This window comes from Colobus angolensis, unplaced genomic scaffold, assembly GCF_000951035.1.
Source record: "Colobus angolensis palliatus isolate OR3802 unplaced genomic scaffold, Cang.pa_1.0 Scaffold356, whole genome shotgun sequence".
Lineage (NCBI taxonomy): Eukaryota > Metazoa > Chordata > Mammalia > Primates > Cercopithecidae > Colobus > Colobus angolensis.
In genome coordinates, this window is record NW_012116888.1 from 1,158,522 (window position 1) to 1,174,277 (window position 15,756).

The 15,756-nt window shown below is 40.8% G+C and overlaps 1 protein-coding gene across 1 annotated transcript in view; it reads left to right on the forward strand.

The window, feature by feature from the left end:
* The window catches only part of ANAPC1 (anaphase promoting complex subunit 1), a 126,337-nt gene extending 112,484 nt beyond the window's left edge, over positions 1–13,853 (forward strand). The window contains exons 43-47 of the mRNA XM_011953099.1: positions 1,546–1,632; positions 3,192–3,287; positions 4,899–5,097; positions 9,454–9,588; positions 12,084–13,853. Of these exons, the coding sequence (XP_011808489.1) occupies positions 1,546–1,632; positions 3,192–3,287; positions 4,899–5,097; positions 9,454–9,588; positions 12,084–12,199 (633 nt within the window). The 3' untranslated portion in view covers positions 12,200–13,853. The remainder of the gene's footprint in view (positions 1–1,545; positions 1,633–3,191; positions 3,288–4,898; positions 5,098–9,453; positions 9,589–12,083) is intronic.
* The last annotated feature ends 1,903 nt before the right edge of the window (positions 13,854–15,756 follow it).

Sequence of the window (15,756 nt, forward strand, 5' to 3'; positions counted from 1 at the left end):
CAAGCTAGCAATTATTAGCTCCATTTAAAAACCACCATTTGTTTCCTTCATCTTGGTGAGGATAAACTGATGACAGGTTCAGACTTCTTTTGTTAGTTTGCTTTATTATTTGCACAGTATTTGACTGCCTGTACAGTAGTGTTTGAAATAAGCAAATAGTTACGATAAATGAGGGTAGGAAACAATCTCATTCCCATGGCGGGGTCAGCACATATTTTGCTCAATATTCTTGACTCAGGTAAGTTTCCAACACTAGAAATTTGTCCCATAATCAGGCATTAAGACTTCTGAATTTAACTTCAGTTTTCTGTAATTCCATGAGCAAATATGTCCCTGTTGGTGATATATAGTAGAGTAGTCTGAAGTAGTGAGGACCCTAAAGGATAATTAGATGGCAAAAGTGGGGCAGGCAGACTGGATGAGTGGCAGCCAAAGGACTGAGTTAGCATCCTTTGTTCTTCCAAGTACGGAGACAGCAGTTTATTTTAATTCAACTCATATTTCATTTTAGGTCAGTTACTTATGACCGAGCCTTTATAATGGTTCCCAGGATTGAAATGTATAAATAGTTCCCAGGGTTGACATTGGTGAATTTTGTTTGGCAGTATTCAGTAAGTTGTTTATGAAATATTTTTGAAAGATTTTTGGACACAGTTTAACTTAAATTTGTAGTATTGCTTCTTCTAAAAATCAGAGCATATCCCAAAGACTCTAACCCAATTTGTAAAGAAAATAGGTAACTTTAGACTTGAGTTCAAATGAAGAAAATATATAAAAATTAAAAGCTATCTCAATTTCCTGCCTACTGGAAGTTCAGAAATAAAATATAAACCTCAGTGGAAAATAGTAATACCTTCATATTTCACTTTCAGTCTTGAACCTTGAATGATACTGTTTTTTCCCAAGTTTAAAAAATTGTGGTAAAATGCACACAATTTATTGTCTTAACCTTTTGCAAGTTACAGTTCAGTAATATTAAGTGCATTCACGTTGTTGCGCAACCATCACCACTATCCATCTCTAGAACTGTTCATCTTGCAGACCTGAAATCTATACTTGTAACAATAACCCCTCATTCTACTTCCCCTAGTCCCTGGCAACCACCATTCTATTTTATGTCTCTGATTTTGATTATACTAAGTACCTCATATATATGGTTTCATACACTGTTTATCTTTTGGTGGCTGGCTTGAGTGATATTCTTTCTTCCTTACCATTTCAGTAACAATTCTAGTTTCTGGTAGGTTTTTTAGTTAGCCAGTGAAGGAGGGAAAAGCCTTTTGTGGATGAGTTGTGTAAACAAGAAGACCTGTTTGTTATTGGCCTTTTGATAATTAGTAGCTCATGTTAACTTGTGCAAAAGCTTATTGTAACTTTTTAACAGAACAGGTTGATGAGGCAAGTTTGCACCATCTGGGTTTTTTGGGGAATGTTATGTGACAAAGGGGAGGTAGAGTTGTTAGAACTGCATGTATTACAGTTTGAGCAGTAAGGAAAATACTCTTTTTTTAATCTTATACTGTTGTGGTTGTTTGTTTTTTTTAGCCAGAAACAATCTCAGCATTCACTTCTGATCCAGCACTTCTGTCATTTGCTGACTATTTCTGCAAGCCAACTGTGAACATGGGTCAGGTATATATTCTATGGTTTGCTGAGCCCCAGGACCAGCATTCGTTATTATTTCTATGCATGGGTCACCCAAAACATCTGTATTATCTATATCTATCTTTGAGATTGATGACATACGTGAGTCACATGGGATGACTTTTGCTTGGCATGTATAGATTTGCATAGCCTAAAACTATTACATTTAGCAACATTTAGCAACATTTAGAAGAAACAACTTAACATTTGTAAGACATTAATTCTGACAGATGATAGTTTCTGTCACCTACAAGAATGATGCCCATTCATATTCTGCTTTATGTTTTCAGTGTTTACCACCTTTCTCTTATTTTTATGTAATTGCATTAACTGTTTCATCTGTATATTATAACCCTTCTTTTTCTTGTTTATACACCTGTTGCCTTCAAGATTCCAAGGGTACTTAGCAGATTTTTCTTTATTTTTTTGTTTTTTGTTTTTTGAGATAGGGCCGGTTTTTTCTGTTGCCCAGGCTGGAGTGCAGTGACGTGATCATGGTTCACTACATCCTTGACCTCCCAGACTGAAGCCATCCTTCCACCTCAGGCTCCTGAGTAGCTGGACTACAGGCGTGTAGCCACCACCATGGCTCATTTTTAAAAAAATTTTTGTAGAGATGGAGTCTCACTATATTGCCCAGGTTGGTCTTGAACTCCTGGGCTCAAATGATCCTCCCACCTTGGACTCCCAAAGTGCTGGGATTATAGGCTTGAGCCACTGTGCCTGGCCCAGATCTTTGGTTTAATCCACCATACAGAGAAGGAAAGATTGGATATAGAATTAGATATCTAGGATTGATAGCCTATTGTCTACAAGTGTATATGGCCTTCAGAAAATTTCTCAACCTCTCCAAAATGTAGTTTCTTCATTTCTAAAAGTGATTATAATAGAACCTACCTTACAGTATTATTTTGAGGATTAGGTGAAATAACCTTCCCCTCTCTTACTTATTGAATCTTTACTATATATTGGATACTCTGCTAATACTTAAATGTCATTTAATTATGACCCTGAGGATAGGTATTTCATCATTCTGGGCTTACAGATGAGGAAACTGCCACTGAGAGATGTTACATGCCCAAGATCACACAGCTAGTAAGAGCTGGGCTGTGCACTCAAGGTCACGGGTCTCTAATAAAGCCCATGCCCGCCCTTAACCCCAGCTGGACTTGACTCTGCTGCCTCCCCTAAACTTTTTCTGGTCAGTGTTTTTTTCTTGCAGCTTTGTTACTCTGTTTCCTTTCTGGATCCTACTCTTCCCAGCCCAACCCAAGGCATAACTCTGTGATGTCCTGTCTACTCATTTTATCCTAGTTTGGTCCATTCCTCTCTTCTGTAGCACTTACTATCCTCAGCTGTCTCTTGGGACTTAATTTTTTTAATTGTTTAATGTTACATGTGCTATGGCTTTTTTAAAAGATTGTAGTGTTACTTTTGTGTGATTCATTATAGAACTTAAGAATGGGCCATAGTAGTACTATACAATTGGTTTTTGAATTGATTTTGGAATATACTTTGTGCTACAAAAAGCTTCTGATTTTCTGCAGAAACAGGAAATTCTGGATCTCTTTTCTTCAGTACTCTATGAATGTGTGACCCAGGAGACCCCAGAGATGTTGCCTGCATACATAGCAATGGATCAGGTATGGATCCAAAAACCTATACCGATTCTGGTGAAATTTGTCCTGTAGTTCAAGTAACTCACTGAATAGTGTGGTAAGGTTCCTAGTGTCCTTCCTGTTAGTTTCCCATTTGCTTTTGGAAATTTTAGACAGGAGACCATATACAATTTGAAAGCTCTCAAAAATCCAAAAAGCTTGGACTTTATGTTGACAAGAGTGGCCCTTGGGAAGCTGTCTTCCTCTAAGGGTTCCCCTTCCTCCCTTTTATCTCACCTGACTGGGAGAGGAGGAGAGCACTCCCTCCCTCTCTCCCGTTTTATTTTTACCTTCCTCCTTGCACTGCCTCTTTGTAGAAATCTGCATGTGAGCAGTCAGTGAACAAACAGAGCCCTAGCGACGGCAGTACTATGAAATTAGACCTATGTGATGAAGCTTGCAAGAGGTTACAGAGTATATATGTAGTTATCTAGGGCATTGGAGTTCATTTTTAAATTTCTCTTGTTATTGCTGTTTTAAAAGAGCCTAAAGGGGTAATGCAGAAAGAAATGCTTAATACTGTTCTTAAAGGATCAGACCAATTTATTCACTTTAGGCAAATTAGTAATACATATGCCTTTTCATTATTATCATATCTTTCAGACCCAGATTTGCAGTTAAGCCAAGCCAGTAGTTTTCTAACCTGGCAAAAATTTGCCTTGGTATCTTAAAAATACAGATCCTCTAATTCCATGCCTCATCTATTGAATCAGAATTTCTGGGGTGAGATCCAGAATCTAGTTTTAAACAGCTGTTTAAGTGAATATAATAAGGTCACAGCTGAGCATCTGAGACTCAGTGTCTAAGAGAAATTACCTTTAATGGTAAAATAATTTGCTAGAAAGCTGAATGGAGAAACATATTTAGTCAGAGGATAATTCCCCCAAACCAGAAAACACACAGTGTTAAGTAACATTGTTAATTAAAAGCCGAGTTCCAGTATAACTAAGTAGGCCCAGAATGCTATTATTGTCTGGAATCCACCCTTTTTTGGTTGGAAAATATGGATATATGGCATCCACGCTGGCACTGCTTCTCACAGTACCTCTCTGTACAGCAGCCAAATAACAAGTTGTGTTTTTAAGTTGCTGGCTTAGAATGTGTCTTTTTACTCTCTGAACCCTCACACGTTCGCAGTCATGGGTGGCAGGTCTTTATGCATGAATATCTCCTCTGCTTGCAGCTGTAGTGACTTGCAGATGGATCCCAAGGGCACTATTATTAGTAGTGTTCCTTTTCCCTCTGCCCCTCTGGATCCCTGCCATGTCATTGTACCTGGCTTGCGTTTTCCAGAGGTGACTGGCTGTGACCTTTTGGGTCTTGGTTATTCGGAGCTGTTGAGCCAAGAATGAGCTCATTCACCTTTGTTACTTTTCCCTGCAAGCTGCTCATGTAGGGCCATATTGAAGGAGGTGAGCCGTGCACCTGTACCCAGTGACGGCTCCTCTGTGGGCAGACTGCCTCAAAACACAGAATGGATCCACCACCACCCTTTATAATTAGGAGCCACATTTAAAGAATACTCAGTCCACAACTCTGATGAAGAGGCAGAGCACTCTTTGATTAAATGGATTGTTGTCCTCTTTCCTCTTCAAGGCTATAAGAAGACTTGGGAGAAGAGAAATGTCTGAGACTTCTGAACTTTGGCAGATAAAGTTAGTGTTAGAGTTTTTCAGCTCCCGAAGCCATCAGGAGCGGCTGCAGAACCACCCTAAGCGGGGTCTCTTTATGAACTCAGAATTCCTCCCTGTTGTGAAGTGCACCATCGATAACACCCTGGACCAGTGGCTACAAGGTAATAGTAGCATTGTAGCACGGCGCTCCTCTGCTTTTGAGATACATTCAGTTCAGGCTTTTCTGTTGTCACTTTTTTGTTTGTTGGTAAGCAAGATAAATCTGAGTATAAGCAAGAATGGCTATAGATTTAATGTTTCCCGCTAGATGAATTAGGCTTTGATTATCTGCTTCAGCTTCTTTGGAAAAATACATCTGACCCAGGCAGAGAATATTTATAGCATTTTAAATAACACTTGGTGCTGAGGACCTTGTTCTCTTTTCCCTAGCATCAGATCACATTTCCTTTCCAGTGCGTCTGTCTCCCGTTTCCTAGGTGTGTGGCCTGTCGCCTACCTGAGGCCAGCAGCCATCCCATTTTTGTACTGGTACCCCATGTACATGTAGAACTTGACGTGTGCTTGCTGAGTGAGCTTGTTGTACCAACTCGTTTTGAAAACCTGGGACGGCACAGCTATGTGATGTCACAGTGGTGGCTTTCTATCAGCAGGATTTGTGATTGCAAGGAAATTGTAGTTACTCGTTAACAGTGTAGAAGTGATTCTGACTTACATGAGGCAAGTGATGGGGCCTTTAGATTTACGGAAATGTATCTTATGTGTTAAATACACCTGAAACTGATTTTCAGGAGTAGACTCCTTGGTCGTTTCATTCTTTTTAGTTCATCCAGATGCTCCCAGTAAATATCTGACAGTTGCTTGCTTTGGGTTAATACTAATCTTAGTGATAGTAGTAGAAACAATTCTTGCTTTGATTAGTGAAAGCTATTAGTAATTAGTAGACACTAAGTGTTTGAATATAATTCAGTTTATCCACCTGTGACAGTAGGAAATAAATTTCTGAAAAAAATTAAATTGTAAACCAGGTTGTGAGGGATATACTTGGAAAGCCTAATTTCAGACTCTCCATATTTATATTTAACAGCTGCATTCTATTTGTCATTTCCTGTTCAGATTCAAAGATCATATAGCTTCAAAATTTTTTTGGTAGTCATTTTTATCCTCATTTTTGGGGAAAAACATGTTATTTCATAGGTTTTGGTGTTTCGTTTTTATTCAATTTAACATTTGATCACCTATGGCAGACCTTTGCTATTGACAAAAAATACTTCCTTAAATCTTTGCAGATTTCCTGATTTGCACATTTCATATAATGTATGGAACTTTGGCAGTGACTAGAACATTCTCTAAAACAGGGCCCTGATTGTCTTGTTACTCTTTAGTGCATTTGGTGGTTTCCAGTATTGCTGTGAGCCTCCATTGAATTTGACTTGCCACTCAGATTTATCAAAAATGTGTTGATTTTCTAGTGAAAAACTAGAATTTTTTTTAGAAAAACCTCTTAAATATATGGTCTCCTCTTTTACAAGCGCTAGCAGTTGGCATTGGGGTAGAGAACAATAAATTAAGTGAAAATTGGAAATTGCATTCATATTTGTGTGTGAGTAAAAATCACAGATGCATATGTGGACTTTCAGGGTCATTCACTAATAACTCATTAGATCGGAGATAACCCATGAAATCACTACACTAATCTGAAAGTGCAGCCAATTGATATTACATAAATGTCAGTTTTTTGTTTTGATATGGAGTCTCGCTCTGTCGCCAGGGTGGAGTGCAATGGCGCGATCTCAGCTCACTGCAAGCTCCGCCTCCCGGGTTCAAGCAAGTGTCCTGCCTCAGCCTCCTGAGTAGCTGGGATTACAGGCGCCTGTCACCACACCCGGCTAATTTTTGTATTTTTAGTAGAGATGGAGCTTCACCAAGTTGGTCAGGCTGGTCTCAAACTCCTGACCTTGTGATCCATGTGCCTTTGCCTCCCAAAGTACTGGGATTACAGGCGTGAGCCATGGCACCTGGCCTATATAAATGTTTTGTACAGTATTTATCTCCTCAAATTACAGTCTTGGGCAAAGAAAGCGGGTTTCAAGTTTAAAAACTTTAAAAAGTTTTATTAACTTTTTCATATTTTGTTATGGAAATTTAAAGAATATACAAAGTAAGTAGACTAGTGTAATAAACCTCAACACCAATTTTAGTAGTTGCCAACATTCTCCTGTTTTTGCATCATCTGTACCTTCACCCACTGCCACACTCAGTTTTCACAATTGTGCCATTTTACTTTCCCACCAGCAGTGGAATGCAATGCGATTTTTGGTATTGTCCTTTTTTTTTTTTTTAAGACTTGTCAAGTGCAGTAGGAAAGCAAAATAAACCCAAAGCAAGCAAATAAAAGCAGAAACCAATGAAATCAAAAACAAAAACAATAGAGAAAATCAGTGAAACAAAATGCTAGTAGGCATGAGAAAGTCATTGAAGAGAGGCTGAGCCATGATGCTCTCCTTAATGATGAGCTGCTCAAAGAAGAATCTCATCTGTTCTCATTTGATTTTTCTCCCTCTGCTGCCTCCCCCAAACCTAAACGTTTCCCCCTCCCGGTAGACTGACATCCTCGCAACTGTGTTCAGTGGAGTCTACAGTTTTCATCTCACTCCATCTCTACAACGGTGAGGCTTTTAGCTACATTTTGCTTCTTGAGATGGGCCTCCCGTGACTTCGTCACAGCACACTTTCCCGATTTTTAAAATAATCTTGTTTTAAAATTCTTTCTCAGTATTTGTCACCCTTTCACTGTCATTCCTTTGTTGACCCTTTTGGAAGTCATCCTTGCTCCTTTCCCTCCTTCCCTTGTCCCCTGCTCTGCCATGACTGAACCGTTGCTGAAGCCTTCAGTCCTCATCATAGATATTTCTTGAATTTGTCCACATTTTACTACTTCTGCCTAGAACAGAATGATTATTTTGTGCCTGGACCACTGTTATCGCCTAAATAGCCTCCTTGCTTTTTCTCATCTGCATTCTAATCATCTCAAGTTAACTGACAGAACAATCTTTTAAAGAATAAACTGATCTAACACTCCTGCTTAAAGCTTTTCAAAGGCTCCTGATTCAGCTGTGAAAGAAATCCCTACTGTGTGGCACCAGGACCTGTGTGACCTGCAAGGCACCTGTTTTCCTCAACAAAGCCTCTTTTACACCACTTGCTCCTCACACCACCCTGGCCCCTTCCACTTCCTCAAAAACACTGAGCTTCTTTTCACTGTGGGGCCACTGAATATGCTGTTTTCCCTCCCTAGAACCTTTTCCTCTCATTCTTCACCTGTCCAACTCATATTTATCCTTGCAGCCTCAGTTTTAGTGACCTTTCCTCCCAGGCCTTCCAAGACCACTCTACCTCAGGCAGCTTTCCTGCCATCTTTTGCCTGCCCGCTTATGCTCTCAACTTTTTTTCTGCATCCAAATGCCTTTGTTTGCAAGTAACAGAAGACCTGACTTAAGCTGTCTTTAAATGGTAGGGACACAAATATGCTAATGTTATTAGAAGTCCACAGGTAGGGCACGTAAAGGGTCATCTTATTCCATTGTCTTCAACTCCGTTTCTCTGAGGTTCCATCAGCTACATTCTGTGCCATGACTTTATCCTCTGTGCTTTTTTTGGATGGTAATCAAATGGCTATAACATGTTCACCTCTAGCTCAGCATGATGCCCAGAGGAAGAATAAGAGTTGCTTCTAGGAGCTTTGTGATGAGAATGAGGGAATTTCTTTCCCTGGAGCCTCCAGCAAGCATGTCATTAAGTACCTCCTCAGGTTTCTGGCTCGAGTTGCATCTCATGCACACCTTCAATCCATCCCTGTGGCAGAGACTGTCTCTTATTGAAAAAATGGCCTGGGTCTACCTGTCTCTGAACTAACACTGTATCAGGGGAATGGGATTGCCTTGATCACCCAAGACCAGTGATTCTCAAAGTGTGGTTCATGGAGCAGCATGGCCTGGGAACTTGTTAGAAATGGAGTTTTTCTGGCCCCACCACAGACCTACTGAATCAGAAACTCTGTGCTCTGTGCTCTGTGGGGAGAGTGGGACCCACTCATCTGTGATTTAACAAGCCCTCCAGGGGATTGTGATACATGGGAAAGCTTGAGAACCCCTGGCCAAGACTAATAAGGATCTAGTTCTGGAGCTGGTCTGTCCCATGAAATATTCTAACACATGGTGGAGGGTGGAGTGTGACAAGGGGTATTTTGGGGAGACAACCACAGTGACCACTGCACCTTTATAGCACTCTCACAGTTCGTAATTATGCATTTGTGTCATTATTTGTGTAATATCTGTCTTCCCCAACAACACTCTAAACTCTACAATGACAGGGACTCAGTCTAGCTTGTCACCGTAGCCTTAGTACCAGCTGTAGAACCTGCTTATAAATTCTTGATGAAAAAGTAATAGAAAGAAGATATTTCTTGTGCCTCTCAGTTCTGTCATCAGTTGGTTCAGTTCCATTTGTTTCTCTCACAGCTGGGGGTGATATGTGTGTGCACGCCTACCTCAGCGGGCAGCCCCTGGAGGAATCGCAGCTGAGCATGCTGGCCTGCTTCCTCGTCTACCACTCTGTGCCAGCTCCACGGCACCTGCCGCCTATAGGACTAGAAGGTAATCGCGTATCTGAGTCCTCTCTTCAGTACCTCTGTTACCTACCCCTTTATGTTCTAGTTTCTTGGTAGGAAGAGTTTCTAATTAGTTATTGTCCCTAGTTTGACTTTCCTCTTCATTAATGTTGCAGTGTCATTGTTAGGAACTGTTTTGGAGCAAAAAAGAAAAAAATTTTCAACTTTTTACATGAATAACTTTCATTTTTATTCAGAAAAGGATGGATTCTTCTTCACAGAGCCCCAAACACTGGTCTAAAATTTTTTTTAGTATATACTAAAATATATACAAAAAAAATTTTTTTGAGAAAGGCAGAGATTGTTCCATTTAATCATTTAAACTTGGAGTTTAATTACATTACTAGTTTTTTGCTGTTTTGAAAGCCTCTGATAAAAGTTTACTATCTAGGGACTTCTAGTTATGGCCATGATGGAATTGCTTGTATTGGACTCACTTGCCCTCCAAAACAAGTATAAAAGCTGAAAAAAAAAACGTAAGAAAAGGGAAGTACAACAGGGAGAGCTTTCTATTCACTCTAGCTTCTCCCCCAAAGGCATTTGCCAGTTCCTAGCACAAGAAGTAGAGTCCCAGCAAAAAGCAGCAGTGCTGCAGGGCTGAGGAGCCAGAGGTTGGGTTTGTGATTGCCCAAGAGCCTAGAACTTGAGGAACAAAATCTCAGGCAGGAGAAAACAATAGGAATCATAACTCAAAATCTGGATGTACCTTTCCCTTGAGTTACTTACGACATTCTAGCCTTCATATATATGGGATAAGACTTCAAGAGATCTAGCAGAAGCCACAAGGCCAAAAATGTAAGCAAAAGTGTCCGCAGCAGCGTAGGACTGAGGAGACAAAGGGTGGAGTTCAAGACTTGTTGGAGTGAAGTGGCTCTGATCAGCATCCCAGCTCCTCAGGTGAATTAATAGCTTGGCCAGGCCCTCAGCCTGCTCTAGCCTATTTTTAGACCTGGTCTGCTTCAGTTTCACTCCAAGCAGACTAGACCTACAATTAGCCTTGAGCAGAACTGAGGTGATCTGCATGCTTTCTCCCTACCTAGCAGAAGAAAACGTAACCTTCGTAGGAGAAAGAAAACATACCCAGAGCCTCTGCCATTTTTGGTCTACAGGATTCAGTGTTGAATAAAAAATTACAAGATATAATAAGGAAGAAAAACAGATAATAATAGAAACAGACCTATGTGTGATTCAGATATTGGATTTATCATACTGGGACTTAAAATAACTATGACTAATATTTCCAGGAAAATAGAGGGAAGGATAGGGAGTTTCACCAGAAACCTGGAATCAATAAAAAAGAGTTAAATGGAAAGTCTAGAACTGAAAAATGTAATAACTGAAATGAAGATCTTAGTATTGGATTATTTGAAGTGAACTGGAAGACACTTATCTGCTGGAAGACGAGTAGAAAGTAAACAGACTGAAGCACAGAGGGAAGAATGGATAGGAAATACAGAGAAGAGTACAAGAGATGTGTGGAAACCGTGGAAAAAAAAATCAAACATGTATGGAGTTGGAATAAGAGAGTAAGAGGAGAGAGAAAATGAGTTAGAAGCAATATTTGAAGAGACAGAAGTTAAGAATTTTGAAAAATGGTGTTAAATATTAACCCACAGTGAACCCTAAGCAGGATGAATACAAAGAAAACCATACCTAGTCACATTAATAGTCAAACTGCTAAAAGTAAAAGGAAGACATTTTAAAGCATAGGCTTTCTTTTCAGGCCAGGATGGACAAACAGAGTTGTTCAGTGGTCAACTGCATTAGAACCAGTAAAATACCACTTAGATAGTAATTGAAGGTAGACAGGCACTTTTGCTCATTATATTTAAAGAATTATATATATATATATACACACACACACATAAACATTCAGAGTTGTTCAGTGGTCAACTGCATTAGAACCAGTAAAATACCACTTAGATAGTAATTGAAGGTAGACAGGCACTTTTGCTCATTATATTTAAAGAATTATATATATATATATACACACACACACACTTAAACAATATTAGTAGTTTCACATATAGTTATAGGTCACTTTCTGAAGTCTAGAATGGGCAAATTCTATCAAATCATATTCAGGTTGAGTATCCTTAATCTGAAATCTGAAGTGTTTGAAATCGAAAATGTTTTGGACGCCAACATGATGCCCAGAGGAAATGCTCATTCCAGCATTTTGGATTTGGGATTTTCAGATTAAGAATGCTCAGCTGGTAGGTGTAATGCAGATATTCCAAAATCCAAAAAAATCCAGAATCCAAAACACCTCTCTTCCCAAGCATTTTGGAAAAGGGATACTCAACTTACATTACAGTGTATTAGGGAATTTCATGATTTTAAATATTGTCTTTGGATAATCATTTTCGAAGGGAAAAATGCCTGTTTTCAACATGACTGTGTTTCTGAAGCTTCCTTGAAAGGAGAGGTATGGCTGAATTTATTTAGAGATGTGACCTTCCCACCCCATTTCCGTTTTAGGGAGCACAAACTTTGCTGAACTGCTCTTCAAATTTAAGCAGCTAAAAATGCCAGTGCGAGCTTTGCTGAGATTGGCTCCTTTGCTTCTTGGAAATCCACAGCCAATGGTGATGTGACCGTGTCTGGTGGTGAACCTACCCTGAGACGTGACTTCTGCACAAAAACGTGACCAAACATCAAAGCTAAAGCAATGTTTATAAAGTTTTATGGTATAACTAGGGGGAAGTGAGCTGCACAAACCTAGGTGTATTTTAAATCTGTTGCTGCCATCATTAACATTGTATGATACATAAAAGCAAGTTACAATTTACTTTTGTAAATAAAGTTTTTGGTTTGTTTTCAAAACTCTTGATGATTGCTTTAGTTTTGGACTTAGAGAATAGAGCAATGGGTGCTGGAGTGAATATTGATTTTTAAAGTCTTTGAACTGTGGTGGTACAGGTGAAGTGACTATGTTCAAAAACGCAGTTTTAAAAGAAGCTATATCATAAAGTTTTACTTTCTGTGGCAAAAGAGCGTGTTAGCATTTCCTCAGATGTCACAGTTGTCCCATCTAAAATAAGTTTGTACTTCTGGTGACAATGCCAGGCATTCTAATGATGTGATCACCTTAAACAGGAGAAGGAGATTTTTGCCCTCAGTTGCTCAACATGAAGTACTATGGACTGAATTGTGTCCTCTCAGAATTATATATTGAGGCCCTAATCTCTGTGTGGCTGTATTTGGCAATGGGGCATTTAGGAGATTACTAAGGTTAAGTGAGGTCATCAGAAGGGTGGGGTCTTAATTCAATAGAATTGGTGGTCTCCTAAGCAGAGGAAGAGAGATTTTTCTTTCTCTCTCTGCCACATGAAGATGCAGTGAGAAGTCGGCCATTCTGCAAGCCAAGAAGAGCCCTTACCAGGAACAGACTTGACTAGCACCTTGATCGTGGACCTCCAGCCTCCAGAATTGCAAGAAATACATTTCATCTGTTGAAACCACCCAGTCTGTGGTATTTTGTTATGGCAGCCTAGGCAGACTAATACATGAAGCCTGCTCTAAATAGATAAAATAAGAAATTACTACAGAGGGCTCCTTAGAAATTGTATTTAAAAACAAAACAATCCATATTTACCCAAGATTTACAGAATGTACGTCTGTACAAGGGAGGGATTTCTGGACTAGTGGATGATGAAAAATGTTCGTTTAAAGGCACCTCCAGCTTCGAGTTGCCAACACAGGAGGAAGAATGCTCTCTGTTGTTCAGATGCTGGTGTGTGTCCTGTGCTTCCTGGACGGCCAGTGGGATCATAAGCTGGTAGAAGCAAGATCTTCATCCACTGACTTCATATTTCTTCCACATCCTGAACTGTGTTATCTGACTTTAAAAGTAAATTAAAGCAAATAGAAATGTTTCCATTGAGATTTTGGCAAAAACCCACGTGGCATTTGTCTCTGTGGAGTAGACTTGGAAGGCATGCACCTGGACACCAAGTGGTTTTCTCTGGCCTCTCCGTGTCCTCCCATTTGCGTGCCTGCCCCAAGGACTCGCTTATTCCTGGATGTGAAGCGGAGGCACGAAGGGGCTGACTGAGAGGCTGAAATATGCTTCACTTCACGCTTACATCGTTTTCTTCTAATTAAAAATAAATTTTAAGTGGTAGATTATGAAAATTCCTTTTGAATCAAGATTGTAAAAATTCAATATCAAACCAATTGTTACTGTCTTCACTCTCCATTGTTTACGATTGTGTGCTTTTCCCTGAATAAAGAATGACTGGAGAGACATCTAGTTGTTTGCACACATATTAACTCATACTTAAGGGAGAACAGCTTTTAGAACATTGTCGACGAAAGCAAATATCAGCTTTAAAAGAAAGAGGACAGAAAGACTGCAGATGGTCTGGAAGCAGCATTTTTAGGCCGTCTGATTAGCTGGGAAGTCAGCCCTTGCGTAGGCCTGCTGGATCATCAGATAAATCAATTTCAGCTATTTCTGGGCCCTCAAAAAATTCTGAGGGTATGGCTCTCACCATCCAGAACCTGCAGCCTCCTTAGAGCCATGGCTCTAAGGGAAGAGCTGCAGAAAAACATTTGGCTATTAAGTGTTTTGGCCCAGAAATAGCACAAATCATTTCCTGTTAAAGCCTGTTGGCCAGAAGTAGTCACACTGCTCTACTTCGTGTGCCCAGGACTGGGAGGAGAGGCAGATGCTGGTGAGGGTGTTATGCCAGTTATAGCACGGTTCTGAACTTACTAATTCCCTGTGTCCATCTTTTCTACTGAGATAGATAGAAGTAGGTATCACTGCCTCCATAGGCAAAATTAAAGAAACCATACAATTTACACATACACTCAGAGCGCTTGTTCTTTCCCAGTAGACGCTGACATCTGTGCTCCTCCCTTGTGGGTCTTCTAAAGGACCTAGCAGGAGACCCAGGTTGAAACCCTGCAGAACCTTGCTGTGTGCTGCCCAGTCTTCCTTGACTAAGGCCATTTTCTCACCCTGTGTCTAGTGACTAGCTGACTCCACAGCTCATGGTGAGGGGCATGTCTCAGCTCAGGGGGTCCCCTGACATCCCAGAGGAAGCAAGAAGGTGGGGGTCTTTCACCTCTCAGCCTGATGATCTGTGCACACTCACTCGGTGGGAGGCCAGGGTGCCTCTGGGCAGATGGGTCAGAGTGTGGGCCAGGGTTTGGAGTAGAAGCCAGAACATATGAAAGTCCAAACCAGGAAGACTTTGTTGCCTCCCCCATGTAGGGTTGAAGGCCTCTCTTCTGAGGTCCCCCATCCTTATGCTGACCAAATTTGGGGGGAAATGTCTCACTGTGTGACGATCATCCCAATTAAGCTGTAGGGGAGGACACATGATCTGATCCCCTCTCTATCCTTAGCACATGCTACCTCCAGCCAGCAGGGGGAGGAAGCAGAGGTGAGGTGGGAGAGGTGGCCACTCTGGACAGTGTACCTGGGCTGGCTGCCTCTCAGCGCCCACGAGCACCCCACAGATAGCCACGCCAGTGTACAGAGTTTCCCAAGTGGTGGCCTTTTCCTGCTGCCCGGGTTCCCCCCTGTCTGAAATAACATTGGTTGCTTCTCATTACATCACAAGCTGCAGAAAAATAAATAGAAATAAAAACCCTCCAAAACTGTATCCTTAACTCTTACCTGTGCATAAGGATGGACTTGCCTGCCCAACATCCTCTGTCTTATGTCTTTGGGTGAAAGGGAAGCTGGAGTGGGCAGGAGGGGCTGCTCAGGGCAGTCAGGACCTTCAGGTTTCAAGCAGGGAGACCCACTGATCAGACACTTGCATCAAATGTCAGTGCTGACAGATCCCTTAGATGCCACCGGTCCTGCCCCTCCTCGAGTGAGATCCCTGTGGCTCAGGGAGGGAGGTTGACTGCCCCAAAGCACCCTTCACAACCCTAATGAAGCTGGCTTTCAACCATGCTTCCTATACCCCACCCTTAACCTGGGCCAGTACTGCCTGCATTTCCAGTCCAACAGACTCTTAGGAGGAAGCAATGATTAAATATAAATTAAAAGGACTTGGCACCAGGAAGAGTTTATGAACACATTTGAAAAGCAGACATACTAACTCTTCTTTACACCTTTGGAAAAACAAAGGCTTTGTGTGTCTTAGAATTTGATTAACTGAATTAATCTGTGTGTTGCTTTCTTGGTCAT